General features: G+C 34.8%; 1 protein-coding gene and 1 pseudogene across 1 annotated transcript; one reads left to right on the top strand and one right to left on the bottom strand.

Moving 5' to 3' along the window:
- Window positions 1–11,937: 11,937 nt before the first annotated feature.
- LOC125274497 (tryptase-like) lies at window positions 11,938–14,198 on the bottom strand. Its single transcript, XM_048200938.1, has 8 exons — window positions 14,150–14,198; window positions 13,972–13,992; window positions 13,703–13,871; window positions 13,335–13,603; window positions 13,098–13,243; window positions 12,654–13,002; window positions 12,447–12,557; window positions 11,938–12,311 (listed from the first exon to the last, which is right to left on the bottom strand). Coding segments are annotated over exons 1-8 (1,116 nt in total). The 3' UTR covers window positions 11,938–12,309.
- A 3,449-nt stretch (window positions 14,199–17,647) lies between these two features.
- Window positions 17,648–21,381, top strand: LOC125274495 (annotated as a pseudogene).
- Window positions 21,382–21,422: the final 41 nt, after the last annotated feature.

Genomic DNA, 21,422 nt, shown 5'->3' with positions numbered 1-21,422 from the left:
GTGGCTGTGCAGACGTGATCAGTCTGGCTCTCAGGTTCCGCTTCACTTCTCTCACCTCTAACATAATTGTGACATCACAACATCATAGATCTCAAGATCCGGCAAAATAAAGAATACAGAATCCTGAAAGTTGGCCTTAGAATAAGCCTTCTATCAGCATAACCTCGAATTGTCTTTAAATTTGCTCATTAATCAGAGATCAAAAGGCTGTAGAACACTAACTATACGTCAAACATAGACTTACTTTTTGATTTATGAATCAGTTTAACCTTTACTGAAGTACTTTTTTCAACGGCACAAGGATGACAAAATAGGATTTTAAGCTTGATAAATTGTCGTCTATTTTGGGGGGAGGTAGGTGTGTTTCTTTGTTTTGTATTCATGTTGAATATGTATATCTAATAATAGATTTTACCAAAATGTTTTTTTCTTTTTCATTTTTAAATTTTTTAAAATTTAAATACGTATTTAGACAGTAAAGACAAAATCGCTTAAAGTTAGTTAGCCGTGGTGTCAAGAGCACTATAAATATGATTAAAAGATTAAAATGGCCTCATTTCATTCAAGTACAGAATGTCACATTTTAGGGCTGCAACAAACGATTATTTTGATAATCGATTAATCTATCGATTAATCGATTATCTATATATATGCACACACACACACACACACACACACAAACTATCGAGTTTATGGTCATTGAATGGCTTTCCTGAGGTAAATGTTACATTTTGTGTGATATATTTGTTTGCAAGTTTTATTGACTTCTTTCTGCGGTTAAAACTCCGATTAAGTGATTACAATAGAGATGGATTCATTTCAGTAAGTTCAGTAAGTACTTTTTGATGTTTATTCATGTTTATTTCGCGCTGTAATAGAGAGGAATAGGTTCATATGCCGCTTGAACCGAGGTGTTACAGCGATCTGCCACACAACGTTAAACAGCGTCACCACCACAAGTATTGTTTGAATCCCGTAGTAATATTGACTGAATTTAAAAGCTTAGACTTAGTTTTATATCAAAAGTAACCTGATCTGTAGGTGCGTTGTCTGTGTCCTCTTTGCTCTGCGATGCATCTTTCACTGTGTGAGAAAATGAACGTGTGGCGTGAGAACTGTGAGTTTGAATGAGAGTTGGTGGCCCTGCATGACAGTATTCTGTAGTTATGCTAAACGTTATGTTTGTTATGTTTATATGTTATGTTAATCTCCCACATTTCACGGGTTCGACTTCGTTTGCACCATGCTCTCCAAAGCGCTGACTTCTTTTATTGGATTGGATCCAGGAGGGCTGCATTACAGTATTGCGCTACAGCGCCCCACTGGTTACACCGCCTTGTTGCAGGCCCTTCAAATAGGTCGTATGAGATCGTATGAGATCAAGAGACTATTCGACAACAAAAATATTTGTCGACAATTTTTTATTGTCGACGTTGTCGATAATGTCGACTAATCGTTTCAGCCCTATCACATTTTATTATTGACTGTTTCAATACAAAATGTTTTACTAACTAAGAAGTAGCTACAGAATTTTTAGAGTTTCATCCATCTGCCTAATGTGAGAATAAGTATTGAGACAGTTTAACTTAAACCAAATGTAAGCTAATATTTAATTGTAAATCCATTGCAAGCAATCACAGGAGCGAGTCTGTGACCCGTAGACGCACCAGACTCTTGGTTTCACACTCTGAAATGCTTTTCCAGGCCTTTAATACAGCCATTTTCAACAGTTGCTTGTTTTGAGGAGTTTCTGCCTTTAGTCTCCTCTTCAGCTTGTTCAATAGTATTTGAATCTGTAGACCCAAAATGTCTTTACCATGATAATCTCCTTGATTAAGTTGGCAATACTAGTGTTTTGGGTCATTGTCATGTTGCCATATGAAGCACTTCTCAGTGAGTCAGGTGGCATTTTCTTGAACACTGGTAGACAAGAATTTTTTGTACACTTCTGAATTCATTCTTCTGCTCCTATCATTGAATAAGTCATCAATAAAGATGAGTGAGCCTGTTCCAGAGGCAGACATACATGCCCATAACATAACACCTCCACCATGCTTTCCAGATGAAGTTGTAGCCTATGCCTTAGATCATTTGCAGTTTCTTCTTTTCTCCACACTTTTGCTTTCCCACTTTGATAAAGGTTCATCTTTGTCTCATCTGTCCATAAAACTCTGTTTTAAAAATCTTCTGGCTCATCTCTGTGTGTTTTTGTAAATTCAGATTGGCTTTGCTATTTTTGGTACTGATCAGATGATTGATCTTACTGTGTAGCCTCTGTAATTCTGTTGGTGAAGTCTCCTGCGAACAGTGAGAGCATCACCCCAGCTTTCTGGAGGTTGCTGGTGATTTTACTGACAGTTATTTTAGAGTTTTTTCATAGCCCTTGTCATTTGTCTATCATCAGTTGCTGTTGATTTTCTCAGCTGACCTGGCCGCTGTCGGTTGCTGAATCTTGCCAGTGGTATCTTATCTTTTTCAGGACATTCCAAACTGGACATTCCAAGTCAATTTCCAGATTTAAATCCCATTGAACAAGCATTTCACCAGCTGAAGAGGAGACTAAAGGCAGAAACTCCCCAAAACAAGCAACCAGTAAAAATGGCTGCATGAAAGGCCTGGAAAAGCATTTCAGAGTGTGAAACCAAGAGTCTGGTGCATCTACGGGTCACAGACTCGCTCCGGTGATTGCTTGCTTTACAATTAAATATTTGCTTACATTTACTTTGAGTTAAACCGTCCCAATACTTATGCTCACATTAGGCAGAGGGATGAAACTCTAAAAGTGCTGTACTTCTTTAGTTGGTAAAATATTTTGATATATAATGTATGTAAAATTCTGAACTTGGCTATATTTAGCTTGTAAGTGATTACATTGTGTGGTGTTCCATAAGCACAGTCTGATCAGTGTTTGGTGTTTGGTCAAGATCGAAAATTTATTTGAGGATTGTATATTCCTGAAACTGGTTTAGTTCACTGTTATGTATATACAACTTTATACATTATATAAGAAATAAGATTCAAATAAATAATTATTAAGTTATTTAATTTCAAAAGTATGATTTTGAAGTCAGCCAAATATGAAACTTAAGCTGTAAAACTAAAGTTCTTCAAATATTAATAAGCAGTGAAGCCATTTTGTTAAAACAATTTTGTAAGAAATAATAATAGATCAAGATTTCTCATGATGTCACGAAAACAGTGAACTAAACCAGCTCCAGGAATATACAATACTCCAATAAAATTTCAATCTTGAGCCCAACTCAACATATTATGCCAAAGCACATACACATACACATCACTCAACAAATCTCTAACAAATCTCTTTTGTTTCCAGAATTTTTTTTTTCAATAAGTCTTTTTTTCCTTGTTATGCACTGTAAAAAAAAAAATCTGTAGTTTTTACAAAATAATTTTGGCAGCTGTGGTTGCCAGAGTAATTTTGTAAAAAATACAGAAAAACTGTGTAAACATTTACAGAACAAACTGTAAATTTTACAGTATAAAACTGATTTTGTCTTTTTTACTTATAAAAATTGTAAAATTTACAGCATTTTACTGTGAAAATTGCATAAATGTCTGGTTGGAGCTTTTACAGTTTTTCCCTGTATATAATACAGGAACTTACTGTTAACCTATTTACAATTTTTTTTCGTAGTGTTTTTACAATATTTTACCGTTAAAATCACATTAATTTTTTACAGTGTGATATCAAGACAGTAGAATTACTCTGACATTTTTAACTTCATGCCCCACTAGAAAATATAAAAGTTAAATTAAATCATATAAGAAATGTATTCAAGTCATTGTGTGAATTAAAAAATAAAAATAAAAATTGAGCATCGTGTCTTTGACCCACATAAAGAAACAATAGTATGCTGAAGCACCAGTAAAGCAGTATTCATTTAAACCTGTAATTTTAAAATGTTTCACAGTTTTTCCAGTTACCAGTTAATCTCACTTTAAAATGTACTGAAACCATCAAAACTTTACATATCTCAAAAACTTATTCTGACATATGAAGACTCTAAAATTTTCTTCTAAAAAAGCATTTTTATGAAGCTCGCAAGTTTAGGTTCAGTAATTCTACTTTAATAGCAATTAATAGGTCCTTTTCATTGCCATTAAAGTAAAATAACTGAACATAAACATAGGAGCTTGATAAAAATGCTTATTTTAGAAGAACATTTCAGATGGCACTTAGAGGCTTTTGCATCTGAAGTCTTCATATTATAGCAAACATTTTCACCCATTACCCAAGCAAGTTTTGTTTTAACAAGTGTCTTGGATTATACAGATATCAAAATTCATTTACAAAATAGGGCAGGTGTGACAATGGCTAAGGCTCAGAGCTGGTAATCAGAAGACTGCTGGTTACAGGAATGACAATCGCTTTTCATGGCCTTGAGCAATTCTCGTAAGCTCAGCTTCCTCCTGGTTTTTCTATATTTCTATATTCTAATTGCTTTGAATAAAAGCGTCTGCAAAATGACTACTTATTTAGTAACTACAGTAGGGCTTGTCCATATATAAAGAACAGAACGGTATTAGCAACAATGCCTACAAAATATTGGTAATTAAAATTCTGTTCATTTAGTTATTTTCAGGTCTTTACACAAATAAATCAGAAATTTTGTTATGTACGTAAGCCATGTTTGTCTTTTAGTGTAGCGTGACTCCAAAATATTAATAGATGCTGACAACTACACAAAGACCTGAAATGCAGTTGAGAAACATTTTTCTACTTAACCATTTGTACTGTACAAACGCATGTCAATATGGTAAGTTTGAGATGACGCAAGTTAAAAGCAGTGATAAAGACGGGGAAATTTCAAAGGAATTTCAAAATTTGCAAGTCATCATGTGGAAAAAGCTGCTGAAAGAAGTATAGCAGGAACAACAAGAGAATAGACTGTACAAGGATGTAGAGATAAACCTAATAAGACAGTGCAAATATATTAAGACTGTGCTTATGTAACATCACACAGTGTAATCACATACGAACTAAATATAGCAACGTGTTAGAGATTTGTTGAGTGATGTTTATGTGTATGTGCTTTGGCATAATATGTTGAGTTGGGGTCAAGATTGAAATTTTATTGGAGGATTTTATATTCCTTAAGTTTAGTTCACTTTAGTTAGTTTAGTTCACTGTTAGGGTGACATCATGAGAAATCTTGATCTTTTGTGATAAAAGAGTTAATTGTACCATGAAAATGTCACTATCTGATGTTAGACACTGAACTTTCTTTAGGCAGGAAACTTTATGACAAACCAGTGTTGAAGCTGTTAGTGAAAATGTATTGAGATATATAATATGTAAAATATAAAAAGAATAAAAAAAATATGTTAATAATGCTTTCATATTTTAATTCATGTTGACGCTCTGGGCCAAGTTGTTCAAATAGTGTAGCAACTCATAATGTAATAACTGCACATAATGTAAAAACTGCACATACAATAAGCATTACATTATTATTGTAATAAAATGTTCATAATGTAATAATTTTCTCAAACTGTGATAAAATCTTGAACTCATAATGTAAAAACAATTTTTTACATTATGAGAAATATATTACATAATAAACTCACATAAAAACATTAGTATACCCTTGCAGTACATTTTTAAAAAATTAAATCCAGTCTTAAACTACCTGCATAATGTAACACATACACACACACACACACACACACACACACGCACACCTCATTGCTATATTAATACAGTGTTTTTTTTTTGTTTTTGTTTTTTTACAACATTTTACACAATGTTGGTATTTAACACTGTTTGTCATTTAACAGAATGTACCGTATGAATACAAGACGTAGAAGTAGAAGTAGCTAGTAGTAGTAGTAGTTATAATAATATTATTAATAATAATAATAATAATAATAATAATAGTATCAGTAATCTGGTGGATTTTTAGGCAGGTTAAGACTGGATTTAGATTTTTTAAATTTACTGTAAAGGAATACGAGTGCTTTATGTTTAATAAAAATATGAGAATAATAATAATAATTGCATGAATCTTTAAACGTTGAATTTCGCAGGTAGTTTAATACTGGATTTAGGTTTTTTTTTAAATGTACTCTAAGGGAACACTATTTTATGTTTTAAAAGCTCTTACAATTATGAAAATATGACAGGTTTTTGGTGAGTTCATAATTTAATGAATTTGTCATAATGTAAAAATTATTACGTTATGAGCTCAAGATTTTATTACATTTTGAGAAAATTATTACATTATGCAACATTGTATTACAATAATAATGTAATACTTATTATATTATGTGCAGTTTTTACAATATGTGCAGTTATTACATTATGAGTTGCTGCAAATAGTTTATTCAGAAATTCAGAATGATCCGAATTTGGAAATTCCATGTTTGTTTGTTTTGTTTTACTCAGGATATCTTTAACCAGGTAATCTTTTACCTTTTATTACTTGAAATAAAATAAACTTTAACTGAAATTAAAAACTAAACTATAATATCTCAATGATACTAAAATAACCCATTCTCACAGTTGGTTATTGTTTTGGGGTCACGCGCCCCCAGCGTCACTCGGAACACACCAAAGGCGCCCCCCGGCGTCACTCTTTGGACGAACTGTTAACTCCAACGCTTTCAATGGGAAATCAAATGGGAAGTCTCATTCAGAACATTTGAACATATTTGGCATCAGTGCCAGATTTTGGTAAGTAGGCTAGTCTTAAATACGCGGTCCTGTTTGATATGATGTCTTTTCTGTTTGCCGATATTATTCAGATTGTTAGCCTCCTCATGTTCAGTCACCCCCATTAGCATTGGGTCACCTAATGTGTTTTTATTGGAATAGTTAGAAATAGCTTTTAACTGATTAAAATTTAGTAATTTTACTAGTCTATAAGTTAAAATAACAAAAATTAAAATAACTGTCCAGTGATTGGATGGGACGTGTGAAGGATACCCAATTTATTTTAATTTTGGTAATGTTTTCACAGCCTGGACAGATGAGAGTTCCTTGCAGGTTAATATTAACAAAACTAAAGAAATGTGTTGTGGGGCTAGTAATGCACGCACACTTTTTAAACCCTTGCTACTTAACGGTGAGTTATCTTTTAAATATCTGGGTACAGAGATTGACTCCCAGTTTACTTTTGCATTCAGACAGGAAATTGAGAAGTTTTAATATTGAAAACGACATTTTGATAGTTGTGTATAAATCTCTCATTGAGTCTGTGCTCACTTTTAACACTGTTTCCTGGTTTAATTCCCTTTCTGTTAAATGCAAGAACAAACTTTTAAGGATTATAAACATGGCTGGTAAAATTATTGGTAAGAAACAAGCATCTCTGTCTGATCTTTATACTGTTGCAGTAAAAAGAAAAACTTCCGCTATTTTGGCAGATACTTCTCATCCCCTTTATAGATCATTTCCAGTACTTCCATCAGGTAGATGGTACAAAGTACCTTTGATTAAAAGGGCTAAGTATAGGAAGACCTTCGTTCCGACAGCCATTAATATTTTAAATAGGATTTTAAGATGAGTTGTTGTTGTTGTGATGTTTACTTTTTAAATGAATGTTGTGTGTTCTGTTTTGTTGAGCCTTGTCTGAAGACAATTTTCTACCCCTGTGGAGCTAGACAATAAAGCTTTTGAATTTGAATTCATTCATTAGTACTGTAATTATTAATTACTTTATTACATTTTTTTCTCTCTCTCACACACACACACACACACACCTATCGTTTTGCTTCAGAAAACCACAGGGTGGAAAAATAGCACTTTAAGGTTTTATGTTAGATTGGATTATGTAACGTATCAGCGTATGTTGAGTAACTATACGAATCCTGGTAGTAAGACGATAGCACTTCTCAAAGTCCGGACTCCGGTCCGGATCCGGACCCGGAGGGAATTAAATCCGGACCCGCCTCCATTTCGTATTTCAACAGTAGTAATTGTGTGTAAGAGATTAAAAGTCTGGATTTCCTACTTTGATAAACGCATGTCAAAATCATTTGTTTAGTGTTTTATGTCTTTTTTGGAGATGGTCCGAGATTAAAGCGAAGGCGAGATATTTAAAGTTTTCCTCCGTGATTCAGTTGCCATGACATCCAGTGAGTGTATACTTTTGACATAATTGGGCGCGAATCGTGCGACGCCAATGGGTGTGGAGCAGTGGTTCTCAACCTGCGGCCCGCATACAATTCATTTTTGTTTTAAAATTTAGATTAAAGTGAATTAAATAAATATAAATGAGCTATAATGCTTTATTTGTCATATAAAATAATTTTGGTGAGCATTTATTATTTTCAGACATCAGGCAATGTAGGCTAATGACGCAATCACTCGGTTAACGAAACAAACACAAGTGCGCGCTTAGGAAGAATTCAAACAGTAGCCATTAATTTTGTAAATTTAAGCCTCAAAATGGTCACATTTGTTATTAAAAGAGAAAAACTAAATGTGGAACATAAAATGAAGGAACACATGCAAACAAGAAGAGTCGCATCGCAGTAAAGGTAAGAAGAATGGAAGAATCAGTTTGCTGTTAATGAGCGAGATGGGCAGCCTTCCTGTTTGCTCTGTAGTAAAGTACTTGACAAGCAAAACATACAATTTCAAAAGACTGAACTGTGAATTCGATGTGTTTGTTTGATGTATTTTAAATCAGTAAAAATAACCGCATCAGCGCACCGCGGCTGGAATGAGCCCAACTCTGCACGCGCTCGCGGATCGAGGCTGCGCGAGGGATTGCGACATGACAGAATGCTTGATATTGTCAGAGATTGTAATTAGCCTACAGTGCACTCAGTGTTGTTTGTAAAAAGAGCTGATTAACATTTGCTTAAGGCGTTTATGTGTTTGTTTGATGACTGCGATGCTGTTGAAGAGAGTCATAAAGTCATACAGAATTAAATAGCAACTTAAAGTGATTGTGCGTTCATTGAGCATTACTGATTAGCCTATTATTGTAAAGCTAATGAAAGTTATTTTTTATTTGTTATTTATTGTGTGCAACATCTAGGTATAATAATAGTATTATCTGCTAATACAATAACATTAAATCTGATTGGTTTGCATTGATGACGTCATATGTAAATTATATGCGGCCCGTGAGACTTGCACTTGGACCATTGTGCGGCCCACTGGGAAAAAAGTTTGAGAACCACTGCGATAGGATCTCCTCTAACGAATGTAGGACTGACAGCGTCATTTTTCTGGGGAAAACAAAACAAAACAAACAAAAAACTGGTTGCTACTTCCTTATAGAACATGACCTCATTCTGAATTTTATCATGACCTACCTTTCAAAGAAAATTCCCCCTCCAAGTCAGTAATTCACATTTTTTCTAAACTTCATTGAATTGTAGCTATTGTATAGTGGACAAATCCTGGTGACAATCATCCTTTGTGTCAAGCCTGTGGGTTTATTGTTGATGAGATGTTTTGTGCATGAATTTTAGTAGTGATTTATTATATCCTTGTTCCTTATAATTTAATACAAGGGCAGTATTTATTAATGTATAACCACAGGTTTTGTTATTGAGTGAGTAAGCTTTTACTCATGTTTGATGACATTTTTACTACAACACAACATCATCAGCAAAATTTTATGAACATCATTATTGCATTAATTTTTGAACATTTTTATAAGATGTTGAGTGTAAAATCTCTATATAGTTTGTACTTACATATCCTTACAGATGTAGTAGTGGCCAGAGGATATCTTGCCCCCCCATTGACTACCATAGTAGGAAAAAAAAAAATACTATGGTAGTCAACGGGGGGCGAGATCTGCCTGGTTACAAACATTTTTCCAATTATCTTCCGTTGTGTTCAGCAGAACAAAGAAATTCATACAGGTTTGGACCAACTTGAGGGTGAGTAAAAGATTTTTCATTTTTGAACGAACTATCCCTTTAAGCTGGACAATGACACAATTTTCTTCTAGAGCTGCTGTACAGCCAAAACAAACTTTATTTCATTATTTTACTGTTATCACTGCTTTGAAACTATCTTCATTGTAAAAAGTGCTATATAAATAAAGGTAACTTGACTTGACAAAGGATGGAATAAATAAGCACACGTACTCATTCAAATGAATGTGTTGCACATGTGTTCCGTATGTTCCAAAAGTTCACAATGACCTTTGGGTGTATTTAGCATTTTTAACACACCAGGATATGTCTCTACTAATATTATCTTTGTTGTTTTCAGAAATTTGTCCAACAGCATTGCTGTTAATTATAGGTTTTGCTGAATTTTTCATACTTTGAAAAATAACATCTACAGTAATTTAAGAAAATCTGTTTTGTTATAAACAAAGCTTTACAAAAGTTAATGTAAGATGACATCTATACTGATTAAGTGTTTGAACATCATAGCAGATTAGATTCATCATAGCAGTCCCTCAACATCTAAACAGCCTCCACTGACCAAAAGTTATCAGTAACTGATGAGTTTTATTAGTAGTGTGTTTAATCACTTTGCTATTTTCTCTGTGACTGTCCCAGTGATACTTTTCAGTTGTAAAACAACGCCCCCTGTTGGTGTAATTTATTACAGCAAAAAACTTTACAAGCCATGTGATGCAAAGTATTTATTTGGTCATTTATACAGTTTCAGATTACAGACTCAAATTATATAATCACCGAATGCTGATATTATAATTGATGCAAAAACTTGAGAAAATGAGATCCAGGCAGTAGATAAAGTTGATGAAAAATTATTTATTCATTACAATTAAATTTAGCCTCACACGCAAACTTTAATCGATAATGAAAATACTTAATAAAACCAAAAGGTAAAATAACCATCATAAAGTATTAGTCAATAGTTAATAATAAAATTTAGAGTATTGTAAAATCCAGAGTATTGTATCTAATAGATGAAAATCAAAAAGAATTAAAACATTTGCAGATGAGAGAAACAGAAGCCAAGGAGAGCAAAGGAGGGAAGAAAAGCTGAATTATCAACAACTCAGTCCATATTATACCATAAGCATACAGGGAAATTCCCAACCCACACAAACTGATGTTTTTGTTCTAAATTGATGTTTTTGTTCTAAAAGAAAAGGTTAATTTCACCCATTACGTCATCCACTGGTCCAGTGTCAAAAATAGTTGTTTTATGCCCTATAGGGAATTTTGCAAATCTTACATAATTAAATGTCAGCAAACATTAATTCTGAAAAAAAAAACACTACTTCTGCAGCACTTGGCAGGCGTGTATAACCACAAACGTGTCAGCATGACCTGGCTGTCACACTGGAACACTTGAAGAACAATTGAACATAGCAAGCATACTCGTAAATATAAAATAAAAATAACCATGAGGGTACAATAACAAGTAAATACTTGAAAATATGATAAGAATTAATATGTAAAGTATTAGTACATAAATATAGGAAATCAAAAGTGAAACTGATAAATCATAAGCCATAAACGATTAACATAAATATTAATAAAGGTGCATGAATATGAATATTGACCATTTCGGATGCATCAATAATTATGGTGCGTTCAAGTCCTCCTGGGAAGTTCGTATTTACGAGGTGGGAAGTCGTGTGTACGACGGTAGGTGCTTTCAAGTTCGACTTTCGTCGGAGTATGATGGCGGTGTGCCTTCTCTAAATTAATTACACAAAATAACAACACTTCTGCTTCTAGAAAATGTAGAGCAAAGAATGTGCATTAGCTGTATGTTGCTTTTTTAAGTTTTTTAATTAATTTATGAAGCCATTGTAAACTTTTTTGTTACATATTACATTTTTACATTGTGATGCTAGCGTATTTTTTGCTGGTAATCAGCTTACTTCGTTGTAAATAGAAAAGCCTGACAATGTTACTGCTAAATACCTGTAAGTATTGTGGTATTTCACTATGTTTCTGACTGACACGCCCCCAACTCGTAAAGATCGGAGCTTAAAAAAAATTACGAGCTTCCCACTGGTATTTACGACATTGTGGTGGCGTTCATGGCGGTTCTGCTCGTAAATACGATCTTTCCGACATGACTTGAACGCACCATTATAATACAATTATATCATATTATTTTGTATGCTTTGTATGGTACAAGAATTTGAAATTTATTTTTTTGACATTTTATTTAAAATAAATCTTTAGTCTGAATAGAGAAAATAATTTAAATCTGAGCCATTTTGTTCTGATTTAAAGAAATATTTATATATTTATTCTATAAGCTGTACTTGGACAGCTTATAATGTATGAAGAAACTGAAAACATATATGTATATATAGAGAGAGAGAGAGAGAGAAGTTGTGCCACGTAGAAGCTTGTTCCAACCAAGAATTACCCCCTGTGATCCTCTGCAGAGACACAAAAACATACAGATTGTGTGATATTGCTGGAGTTACTTACTGGTTCAGTGATTTCAGTTTTATTTCAGAACTATAAACACCATAAACAGTTGCATGTGTATTTGTTTGTGTATATGGACTTACAGCATCGCTTTTTATAATCCCTACAGCAGTTTATGCGGCAGCCATAGTTGCAGTTGCAGCGGTTACGGATGTCAAATCTCTCACCACACCTCTTTCGACAAGAAATTGAGGCTACACAAAAAAGACATTTCAACAAGCATTAGAAGTGAGTGGTGTTAAAGAGGAGTAAATGTATACAGGGGTGTAGAGTGTGTGTAAGAGAGTTACTCTGATTGGGTGGAGGTCTTAGCGTAGTAGTTGTTGTTGCTGAAGTAGTAGAAGATTGTGAGGTAGCTGGAGTAGGTGAAGTAGTAGAAGCAGTTGAGGTAGTAGGAGCAGGTGATGTAGTAGGAGCAGGCAAGGTCGTAGAAACAGGTTGGCATGTGCTTGTAGGGTTGAAGACAACGAATCCTGGGAGATTCTGGACAATGGCAGTGGTGATCCAACTCTGATACTGTGAAACTCGCGTGTAAACACCAGGTGCGTTGGGATCGGCACAGCCATAACCCCAGCTGGTGATACCAGACTGAACCCACACCAAACATTGCTTGCTGACCATTGGACCTCCAGAGTCACCCTGCAGGAAGACAGAGAGCTTTTGGTTATGGGACAAACTTCTCATCCAACATGCCCTGAAAGTAAAAGAGGAATCATATGCATATGCACATGTACCTGGCAGGTGTCTTTGCCTCCCTCCAATAAACCAGCACAGATCATGTTGTTGGTAACAGATCCAGAACCCAGCAGAGTATCACATTGAGTATTAGCCACCACTGGAACCATAGTCTCCTGCAGAATCCCAGGAGCAGGTAGGCTCACTGAACAGGTAAAACACAAACACACAATCATCTATTAGAGTTGTTATGGGTAGATGTATGTGTGAATGAATGAGTTTGTATGTGTTTGTACCTCCAGACTGAATATCTCCCCAGCCTGTGATCCAGCTGCTGGTGCCAGAAGGGAAGACACTGTTCTGGGCCGCCAGACACACGGGTCTAATGTAGTCATTAAAGGTAACTGCGGAGGACAGGCGCAACAGAGCGATGTCATTGTCACTGGTTTGACTGTCATAGGAGGGGTGAACGACGATCGTGGCGACCTTTCTACTGATTTCATAGGTATTGACTCCCTGCTGTGTTCTCTTTCCCAAGTACACAAGCAGGCTGGATGCACTGACACTGAGAATGAAATCAGGAATCAAAGAATGAATCAAGAGTGTAAAAACGATCACTCAGAACCTGTTTGGATGAATAGTTGTGTGTTTAGGTGAATCTTACCCAGGTAAACAGTGAGCTGCCGTCAGCACCCATTCACTGTTGATGAGGGAGCCTCCGCAAAAATGACCTCCATAGGTAGAGCTGTGCAGACTGACCTGCCACGGCCATGACCCCTCAAAGGCATCCACACCACCCACAATACGGTTGTTTAGAGGGGCTTGTCCACAAACTTTGAGAGAGAAAGTGAGAGAGATTCATTATTCACATGCACATTTCTGTGCTATTTGACTGTATCTATATAACATATGAAGAATGAGACAAGCTCTTACCATTCAGCTGAGAAAGTGAACCTGTAGAGTCATAATAGAGAGAGAGAGAGAGAAAAAATTGTTATTTTAGCTGCATGTAACATCCTCCAACTAAATTAATTGAATGAAATTACCTCACAAGAAAGAGGACCATTCAGAAATGTTTAGTGCCGATAAAGATTCTAGCTTAAGTCCTTACCTTGAACAGATACGAGGAGGACCAAACTGACACACGTTAACTTCCACATCTTCACAAACCGTCTCTTCTCTTGCAGAATGGATAGAGATGGTGGATTTGGTTCTCTTTGCCTCCCACAAACCCTTTTTATATCCACTTCTTCAGTCTCTGCTCGTCACTCTTCTAATCACTCTAATGTCACACTAATCCATTACTATTATTATTATTTGCTCCTTGCCCTGTTTTCACAATGCAGACCTGTTAAACGTTTTCTAGAACTAAATTCGCTAAACAAATATATTAAATGCAAGTTTTGTTTTCAGAGATTAAGAGTTTTGTTCATCTCTGTCTAGGGTGTTCATGTTAAATCTTACAGGGATAGTTCACCCAAAAAATGCATAATTTGCCCACCCTAATTTTTTTCCCAAACCGGTTTGAATTTCAACAGTAGATCTCAGTCACCATTCTGTATATTTCACCATTCACTGCATGGAAAAAAGACACAATAATATGATTTTTATTTAAGGAATTCATCACAATAGTCCTCAGATCTACAAAAGTAATAGAAACTACATAGAAATTCACATGCATGGTTTTTAAATGTTAGAGTAAGTGATCAAATATTTAGTTTCTCTTGATTTTATGTAATGCTTGAATAATAAAATGATCCAAAATATACATTTACATAAGCATTTTGATTCATTTTCAGATAATAAATTACAGAGGAACATGGGAGAGAATGTGAGTTGATTATTTAGATAAGACATCCATCATCACCCAGCAATTAAGCTAAGCTCAGTTTACAAAAGAAAGGTGTTGGTGAAACACGCAAGTACAAAAATTACAGTATTTGTTAGAGTCTAAGATACGAATTATGACCTATAAATAACAGCATGTGGCGGTTGTAAATTTTACAAAGTCATTGTAAAAGTGTATCAGAGGGCAGGTGACTCGTTGAGTACTGCAGTTAGCGCTTTAGCAATTCAAGCAATCCATTTTAGAAAGTTTCATCTTCATACAGAAACCCATAAATAACGTGAACGATATTCATAATGATTTCATTTTTTAAAATCAATGATCAATGACCAACATTTTTTTTGGTGATAATCTCAGAAAGGAAGCAAGAAAAACAAGATGATCAACACCATGACAACATATGAATTTCATTAAATGTGACCCTGGACCAAAAAACCAGTCATAAGTCGCACGGGTATATTTGTAGCAATAGCCAACAATCATTGTATGGGTCAAAATGATCGATTTTTCTTTTATGCCAAAAATCATTAGGATATTAAGTAAAGATCATGTTCCAAGATATTTTGTAAATTTCTTACAGTAAATATATATAAAAAATATATTTTTTGTAAGTAATATGCATTGCTAAGGACTTACTAATATATATTGGAAAAATATATATAGCTTTATATATTGATATATTCTTTAACATTATTATAATTGTCTGGATATACAGTGCACAGCATAAATGAGTGAACAAATACAAAAGATGTGTTTTCTTTATGATCACTAATACAATTCATGGAAAGATGGCAAAACTAAAATATATTAAACATATACATAATAAAAACTGAGAAATATATGTCATTAATAGCCATAAAATAAGTAAATTAGCCAATTTTGTTTAAATTAAGGATTGCAGAAATGAGTACACCCTAGATTTAATTCAACAAATGTATAATATTCTAGTACTTAGTATGCCCTCCATAATTTTGAATATACAGCTCTGATCCTTCTTGGCACAGAGTGTACAAGTTCATGACAAACTGTCACATCTGTCCTGTTTAACTCCTGGATGATGAGCTCCTTAAATGCCCTGATCTTTAATAAGGAGTGTTGCTCAACTCGTCTCTACAGAATCCCCCACAGGCGCTCAAGAGTGGTAAGATTGAGTGCAATACATGTCCACAGAAAGTTTTTCACCTTGGGAGAATGCATATCCTCATCGTCATGTTGAAAAAATGCCCAACAATGCAGGGAATGAGGAAAGGGTAACATCTTCAAGTTTGTGTATTAAATTACACAGTGGTGTGTGAATTCATGACAGCATTGATAAAGCACAACTCCCTCACACCTTCAGCACTCATACATCCCTATATAAGAGCTTTACTACCACTGAACTTTACTGTGGGAACCAGGCACTTCTCACTGTACTCCTCCTCTAGCAACACCATAACATTTTGGATGCTGTTAGATCCAAAATGATTGATTTGGTCTCATGAGACCAGAGTATTGATTCCCAGAATCTATTATTTTGTAAATATGGGCTTTGGAAATGGCTAACTGACTTTATTGTGCTTTGGCTACAGTAGGTAGTTCCAGTGAGAACAACAACCATGCATGTCATTTCTGCAGGCTGCATCTTACTCTGTGAGATAAACAGTCACTCTTTTCATAGCTTTTGCTGGCTCTGAGACACTAGCTTGGTATTTCTCCTGCTCTTTGTGTAGCAAAAAAATCCCTCATCACTAAATGAAAGCTTAAAATGAAGGCCTGATCATTTCAGAGGCCTTGTCACAAGTCCATTGTTTTTGAATTTCTGTGTTACTTTTGCTATATTTTCACACTTAAAACCATGATTTGGTAAACCTCTTGTACCACTGTCCTCTTTTGTGCTAAGAAATAAGTCTCCTGACAGTTCTCTCACAAGTGGTTCCATTGTTGTCAGCATTAAGTCTGAGAATGATTCAGTGGGCTATATAACACTTTTAATTGTTAAGAAATTGCTTCTCTTTAAATGTTTTGGTTCAACATACTTACATGTTGATCAAACATTGCCTTAAACTTACACCAGGAAAATTTTATTTAGTAACTTTTAGGAGGGTGTACTCATTTTTGCTACACAACATTTTATCACCTTGATAAGAAAATCTTATTTTCCTGAATAATTTTGACATGCTTCAATGGTAATTGATTAAGCAGACTTGCTGGAACATTATAACTCTAAAGAACCCTAACAGTCTTTTAAGTAATTTAGTAATTGCTGACTTTCAGAAGTTTCAGATGGAGTATGCTCATTTATGCTGTGCACTGTATATATTATATATTATTATTAACATTAATTATTATTAATATATATTAATATTATAGCTTTATATATATTGATATATTCTTTAACATTATAATTGTCTAAATATATTAGGATGACTAATTATTCTCAGTTGGATCAAATGGCAATAAATGATTATATAACATGAACACCCTGCCCAATAAGACAGAGATTAACAAAACTCTCTTAAATAAAATGTATTTACCATTTAAGATGTTTAGTGAATTTAAAATGTTTAGTGTTTAGTTCAGTACATGTTTAACAGGTCTGCATTGTGAAAACAGGGCGGGGAGCAGAAAATAATAGTAAAAATGGATTAGTGTGACATTAGAGTGATTAAACAAGTGACAAACAGATACTGAAAAAGTGGGTATAAAAAAAGGGTTTGTGAGAGGCAAAGAGAACCAAATCCACTATCTCCATCCATTCTTCAAGAGAAGAGACAGTTTGTGAAGATGTGGAGGTTAATGTGTGTCAGTTTGGCCCTGCTCTTATCTGTTCAAGGTAACACTTACACTTGATTTTTAGGGTAGAAAATTTATCAGCACTAAACATTTCTGCCATACTCCTGTTTCTCACTGTATTCTTTGACTGTATTAAGTGTCAGTGCATCCAGCCTCCGTGTGTACTTGGGAAGGAGGACACAACAAGGAGTCAATGCCAATGAAATGTCATCAAAATTACTGTTCACCCCTCCTACAACAGCAACACACATGACAATGACATCGCTCTGCTGCGTCTGTCCTCTGCAGTTACCTTTAATGACTACATTAGACCCGTGTGTCTGGCGGCCCTGAACAGTATAGCTTCCCTTCTGGCACCAGCAGCTGGATCACAGGCTGGGGAGATGTTCAGTCTGGAGGTACAAACACATATAAACTCATCAATTCACATATGCATCTACTTCTAACACCACTAATTAATAATTACATATGTTTGTGTATGTTCAGTGAGCCTAGCTGCTCCTGGGACTCTGCAGGAGACTATGGTTCCAGTGGTGGGTAATACTCAATGTAATAATCTGCTGGGTTCTGGATCTGTTATTAACAACATGATCTGTGCTGGTTTATTGGAGGGAGGCAAAGACACATGCCAGGTACATCTATCTGTGCTTCATTTTTATATATGCATATGATTCCTCTTTTACTTTCAGGCCATGTTGGATGAGAAGTTTGTCCCATAAACAAAAGCTCTCTGTCTTCCTTGGGTTAGGAAGCAATGTTTAGTGTGGGTTCTGTTTGGCATCACCAGCTGGGGTTATGGCTGTGCCGATCCCAACGCACCTGGTGTTTACACGTGAGTTTCACAGTATCAGAGTTGGATCACCACTGCCATTGTCCAGTATCTCCCAGGATTCGTCGTCTTCAACCCTACAAGCACATGCCAACCTGTTTCTATGACCTTGCCTGCTTCTACTACCTCAACTGCTTCTACTACTTCAACTACATCACCAACTACTTCAACCTCAACAACCACTACTACCCTACCACCCAATCAGTGTTCAAACTTTCTCACACACACTCTACACACCTATATAAGGGTTAGTCCACGCAAAAATTAAAATTCTACCAGCATTTACTAACCTTCATATCACTCCAAACCTGAATGCATTTATTTATTCTGAAAGAGAGGATATTTTGAAGAATGTTAGTAACCAACCAGTTCCAGTTCCAGTGACTTCCGCTGTTTTTTTTTTCCTGATACAATGGACGTCAATGGCAACTTAAAATTGTTTGGTTACCAACATTCTTCAAAATATCTTCTTTTATGTTCCACAGAAGAAAGAAAGTGAGGGTGAGTAAATGATTTTCATTCATTTTCATTTTTGGGTGGACTACACTTTTAAAGAGGTCATGACATGGAGTTTTTTCTATTTTAATATGTTCCTTAAGGTTCGTTTATAATATTTAAAAAAATTTTGAAAGTTGTTTACCAACCTTCATTCTCTGTCTGAAATTATCCGTTTTTAAGGTGTGGCCCCTTAAGGCTTGTCAGTAAACAGCCACTGTTATGACTGTTTAACATCATCATTGCATAGGGAACACTATCAACGCCCACTCGCTATTGCACATGAGTAAGTGTTTTTAAAACATTATCCATATAAAACCGTAATTTCCAGACAAAGCATTATGAAATAATTTACTTTTGATTTGTGATGCAGCTTCTGTCAGATCCAATACAGCTGGCTGCTGTATCTTTTAAACAAAAGTTTATTTGCAAACTCTCCAGTACACTGTACCTCATTTACTAAACAAAATTCTCCAAACAAACATATAATCCTCCGACACGATCCGGAACAGTATTAAAATAAACCATCCAGTTGGTTCTAACGCTGGGATCCTTCTAAAGTCTGTACAGAGACGCAAACAAGCTGTTTAAACTGGACGTTCTTTCTCTCTTCCATTTGTCCTGTTGTCGACAGACTCAAGTGCATGGAGTATGTCAGAAAGACGCATATTTATACTGTATCAGTGTAGACAGTGTTGGTAATTATAATTGGTTCTACTGCATTTGCATTTGATGTGACGCTCTCTTCCAGTGTATGCAAATGTCAGCCATTAAGAGACTGAATGCCAGAGATGATGTATAACTATTTATCGATATCTTGCTCCGAAGGCAGTCATATGCAAATACCCTTGTTACATCACAGATCCTGCAATATCAAAACGAGCCATTTTTGGAGCTTGATTAAATGTTTTGTTTATAATGAAGAATACGTTTTAAGCTATGACCCACATGGAAAAAACCTATATAAACATATATGTTTCAATATAGGTTTTGATATAGGTTTTTAATATATGTGACATATATAAAATTGGCCGTTTTCCTATATTATATGTACATATATGTACATATATGCACACATATATATATGTTACATATATTTTGTTATACATTTCCTTCTTTTCCACTATCTTCATACAAGAAAGAATTGACCTTGTAAATGTTTCTGGAAAACGTGTAGATATCATAGTTAATATATCATGTTAATATATTGCCATAGTTAAATTCCATAACATGCCAATTACATGTGATACCAATTTCACGTGTTCGCACATACATAAGTTCTTGCATCATTTTTTTCGTTAATTCTTAGTTTTTGCCTTGATAATAGAAAATATGAGATAGGCATCATGTATGACAGTCAAAAATGAGATATGAGCTACAAAATGACCAGATCCTGCCATTAGCTATATAGAAGACATATCTTGTATGTATAGGGCTTATATGTGGATATGTAGAAGCAATACAGGAGACCTATATTTCCTGTATATGCACATATATGCACCTCAATTTTGCCTATATGTGGCATATATACGCATATATGCAGCATATATAGATTTAGAGTATATTTCCTGTATATGCACATATATGCACCTCAATTTTGCCTATATGTGGCATATATACGCATATATGCAGCATATATGCAGTATACATACGCATATATGCAGCATATATGCAGTATTTAACGGCATATATGCAGCATATATGCGGCATATATATTATCATATATATGCATATATGCAGCATATATGTGCATATACACTGCATATATGTTTCATATATGCGCATATATCCACATATAGGTTCTTTCCATGTGGGGAAACTTGAAGGATGTTTTAATGGTACAATGATTTCTCATGTCATGACCCCTTTAACACCACTTCTCTGCATAATGTTTGTTTAAATGTCTTTTTGGTGTAGTCTCAAACTCTTGTCAAGGGAGATGTGGTGAGAGATTTGACATCCGTAACCGCTGCAACTGCAATCATCTCTGTAGCAGAAACTGCTGCTGGGATTATAGAAAGCGATGCAGTAAGTACAAATGCACAGACATATACATAAACAATAGTTCTGGAACACAATTCAAACATGATTCAAATTCTTAAAAGTCTTCAACTCTGTTTGTTTTGTGCCTCTGCAGGGGAATAGTGGATAACTCTTGGTTGGCACAATCTTCTAAATGGTTCACCTTCACTATATATTTCATGCATCAAGTAAATAATACTCAAAAATATTCCTTTAAACCAGAACATAATAAATCAGATTTAAATTCATTTCTTCAAAAATTGTGTGTGTGTGTCAGAAACATACCTAAATAATACAAGTTCATTTACAAGTTTCATAATTCATTTTATGGAACATACAATGTATACAAATTAATAATTTATAAACGGATTATATAATATCAGCATAACTTCATATTCTAATTACAGTCTTGCTTGAAAT

Source organism: Megalobrama amblycephala, linkage group LG8, assembly GCF_018812025.1.
Source record: "Megalobrama amblycephala isolate DHTTF-2021 linkage group LG8, ASM1881202v1, whole genome shotgun sequence".
NCBI lineage: Eukaryota > Metazoa > Chordata > Actinopteri > Cypriniformes > Xenocyprididae > Megalobrama > Megalobrama amblycephala.
This window is presented reverse-complemented; position numbering and strand designations above follow the sequence as displayed.

Excerpts from the sequence above, each read along its gene's own strand:
- LOC125274497 (XM_048200938.1), bottom strand. The coding sequence starts at position 14,198 with ATGTGGAAGTTAACGTGTGTCAGTTTGGTCCTCCTCGTATCTGTTCAA. Across the intron at positions 13,003-13,097 it reads GAGGCAAAGACACCTGCCAG|GGTGACTCTGGAGGTCCAAT; the intron begins GTACATGTGCAT and ends GTCTTCCTGCAG. Across the intron at positions 12,558-12,653 it reads AAGACCTCCACCCAATCAGA|CCTCAATTTCTTGTCGAAAG; the intron begins GTAACTCTCTTA and ends TTTTTTGTGTAG.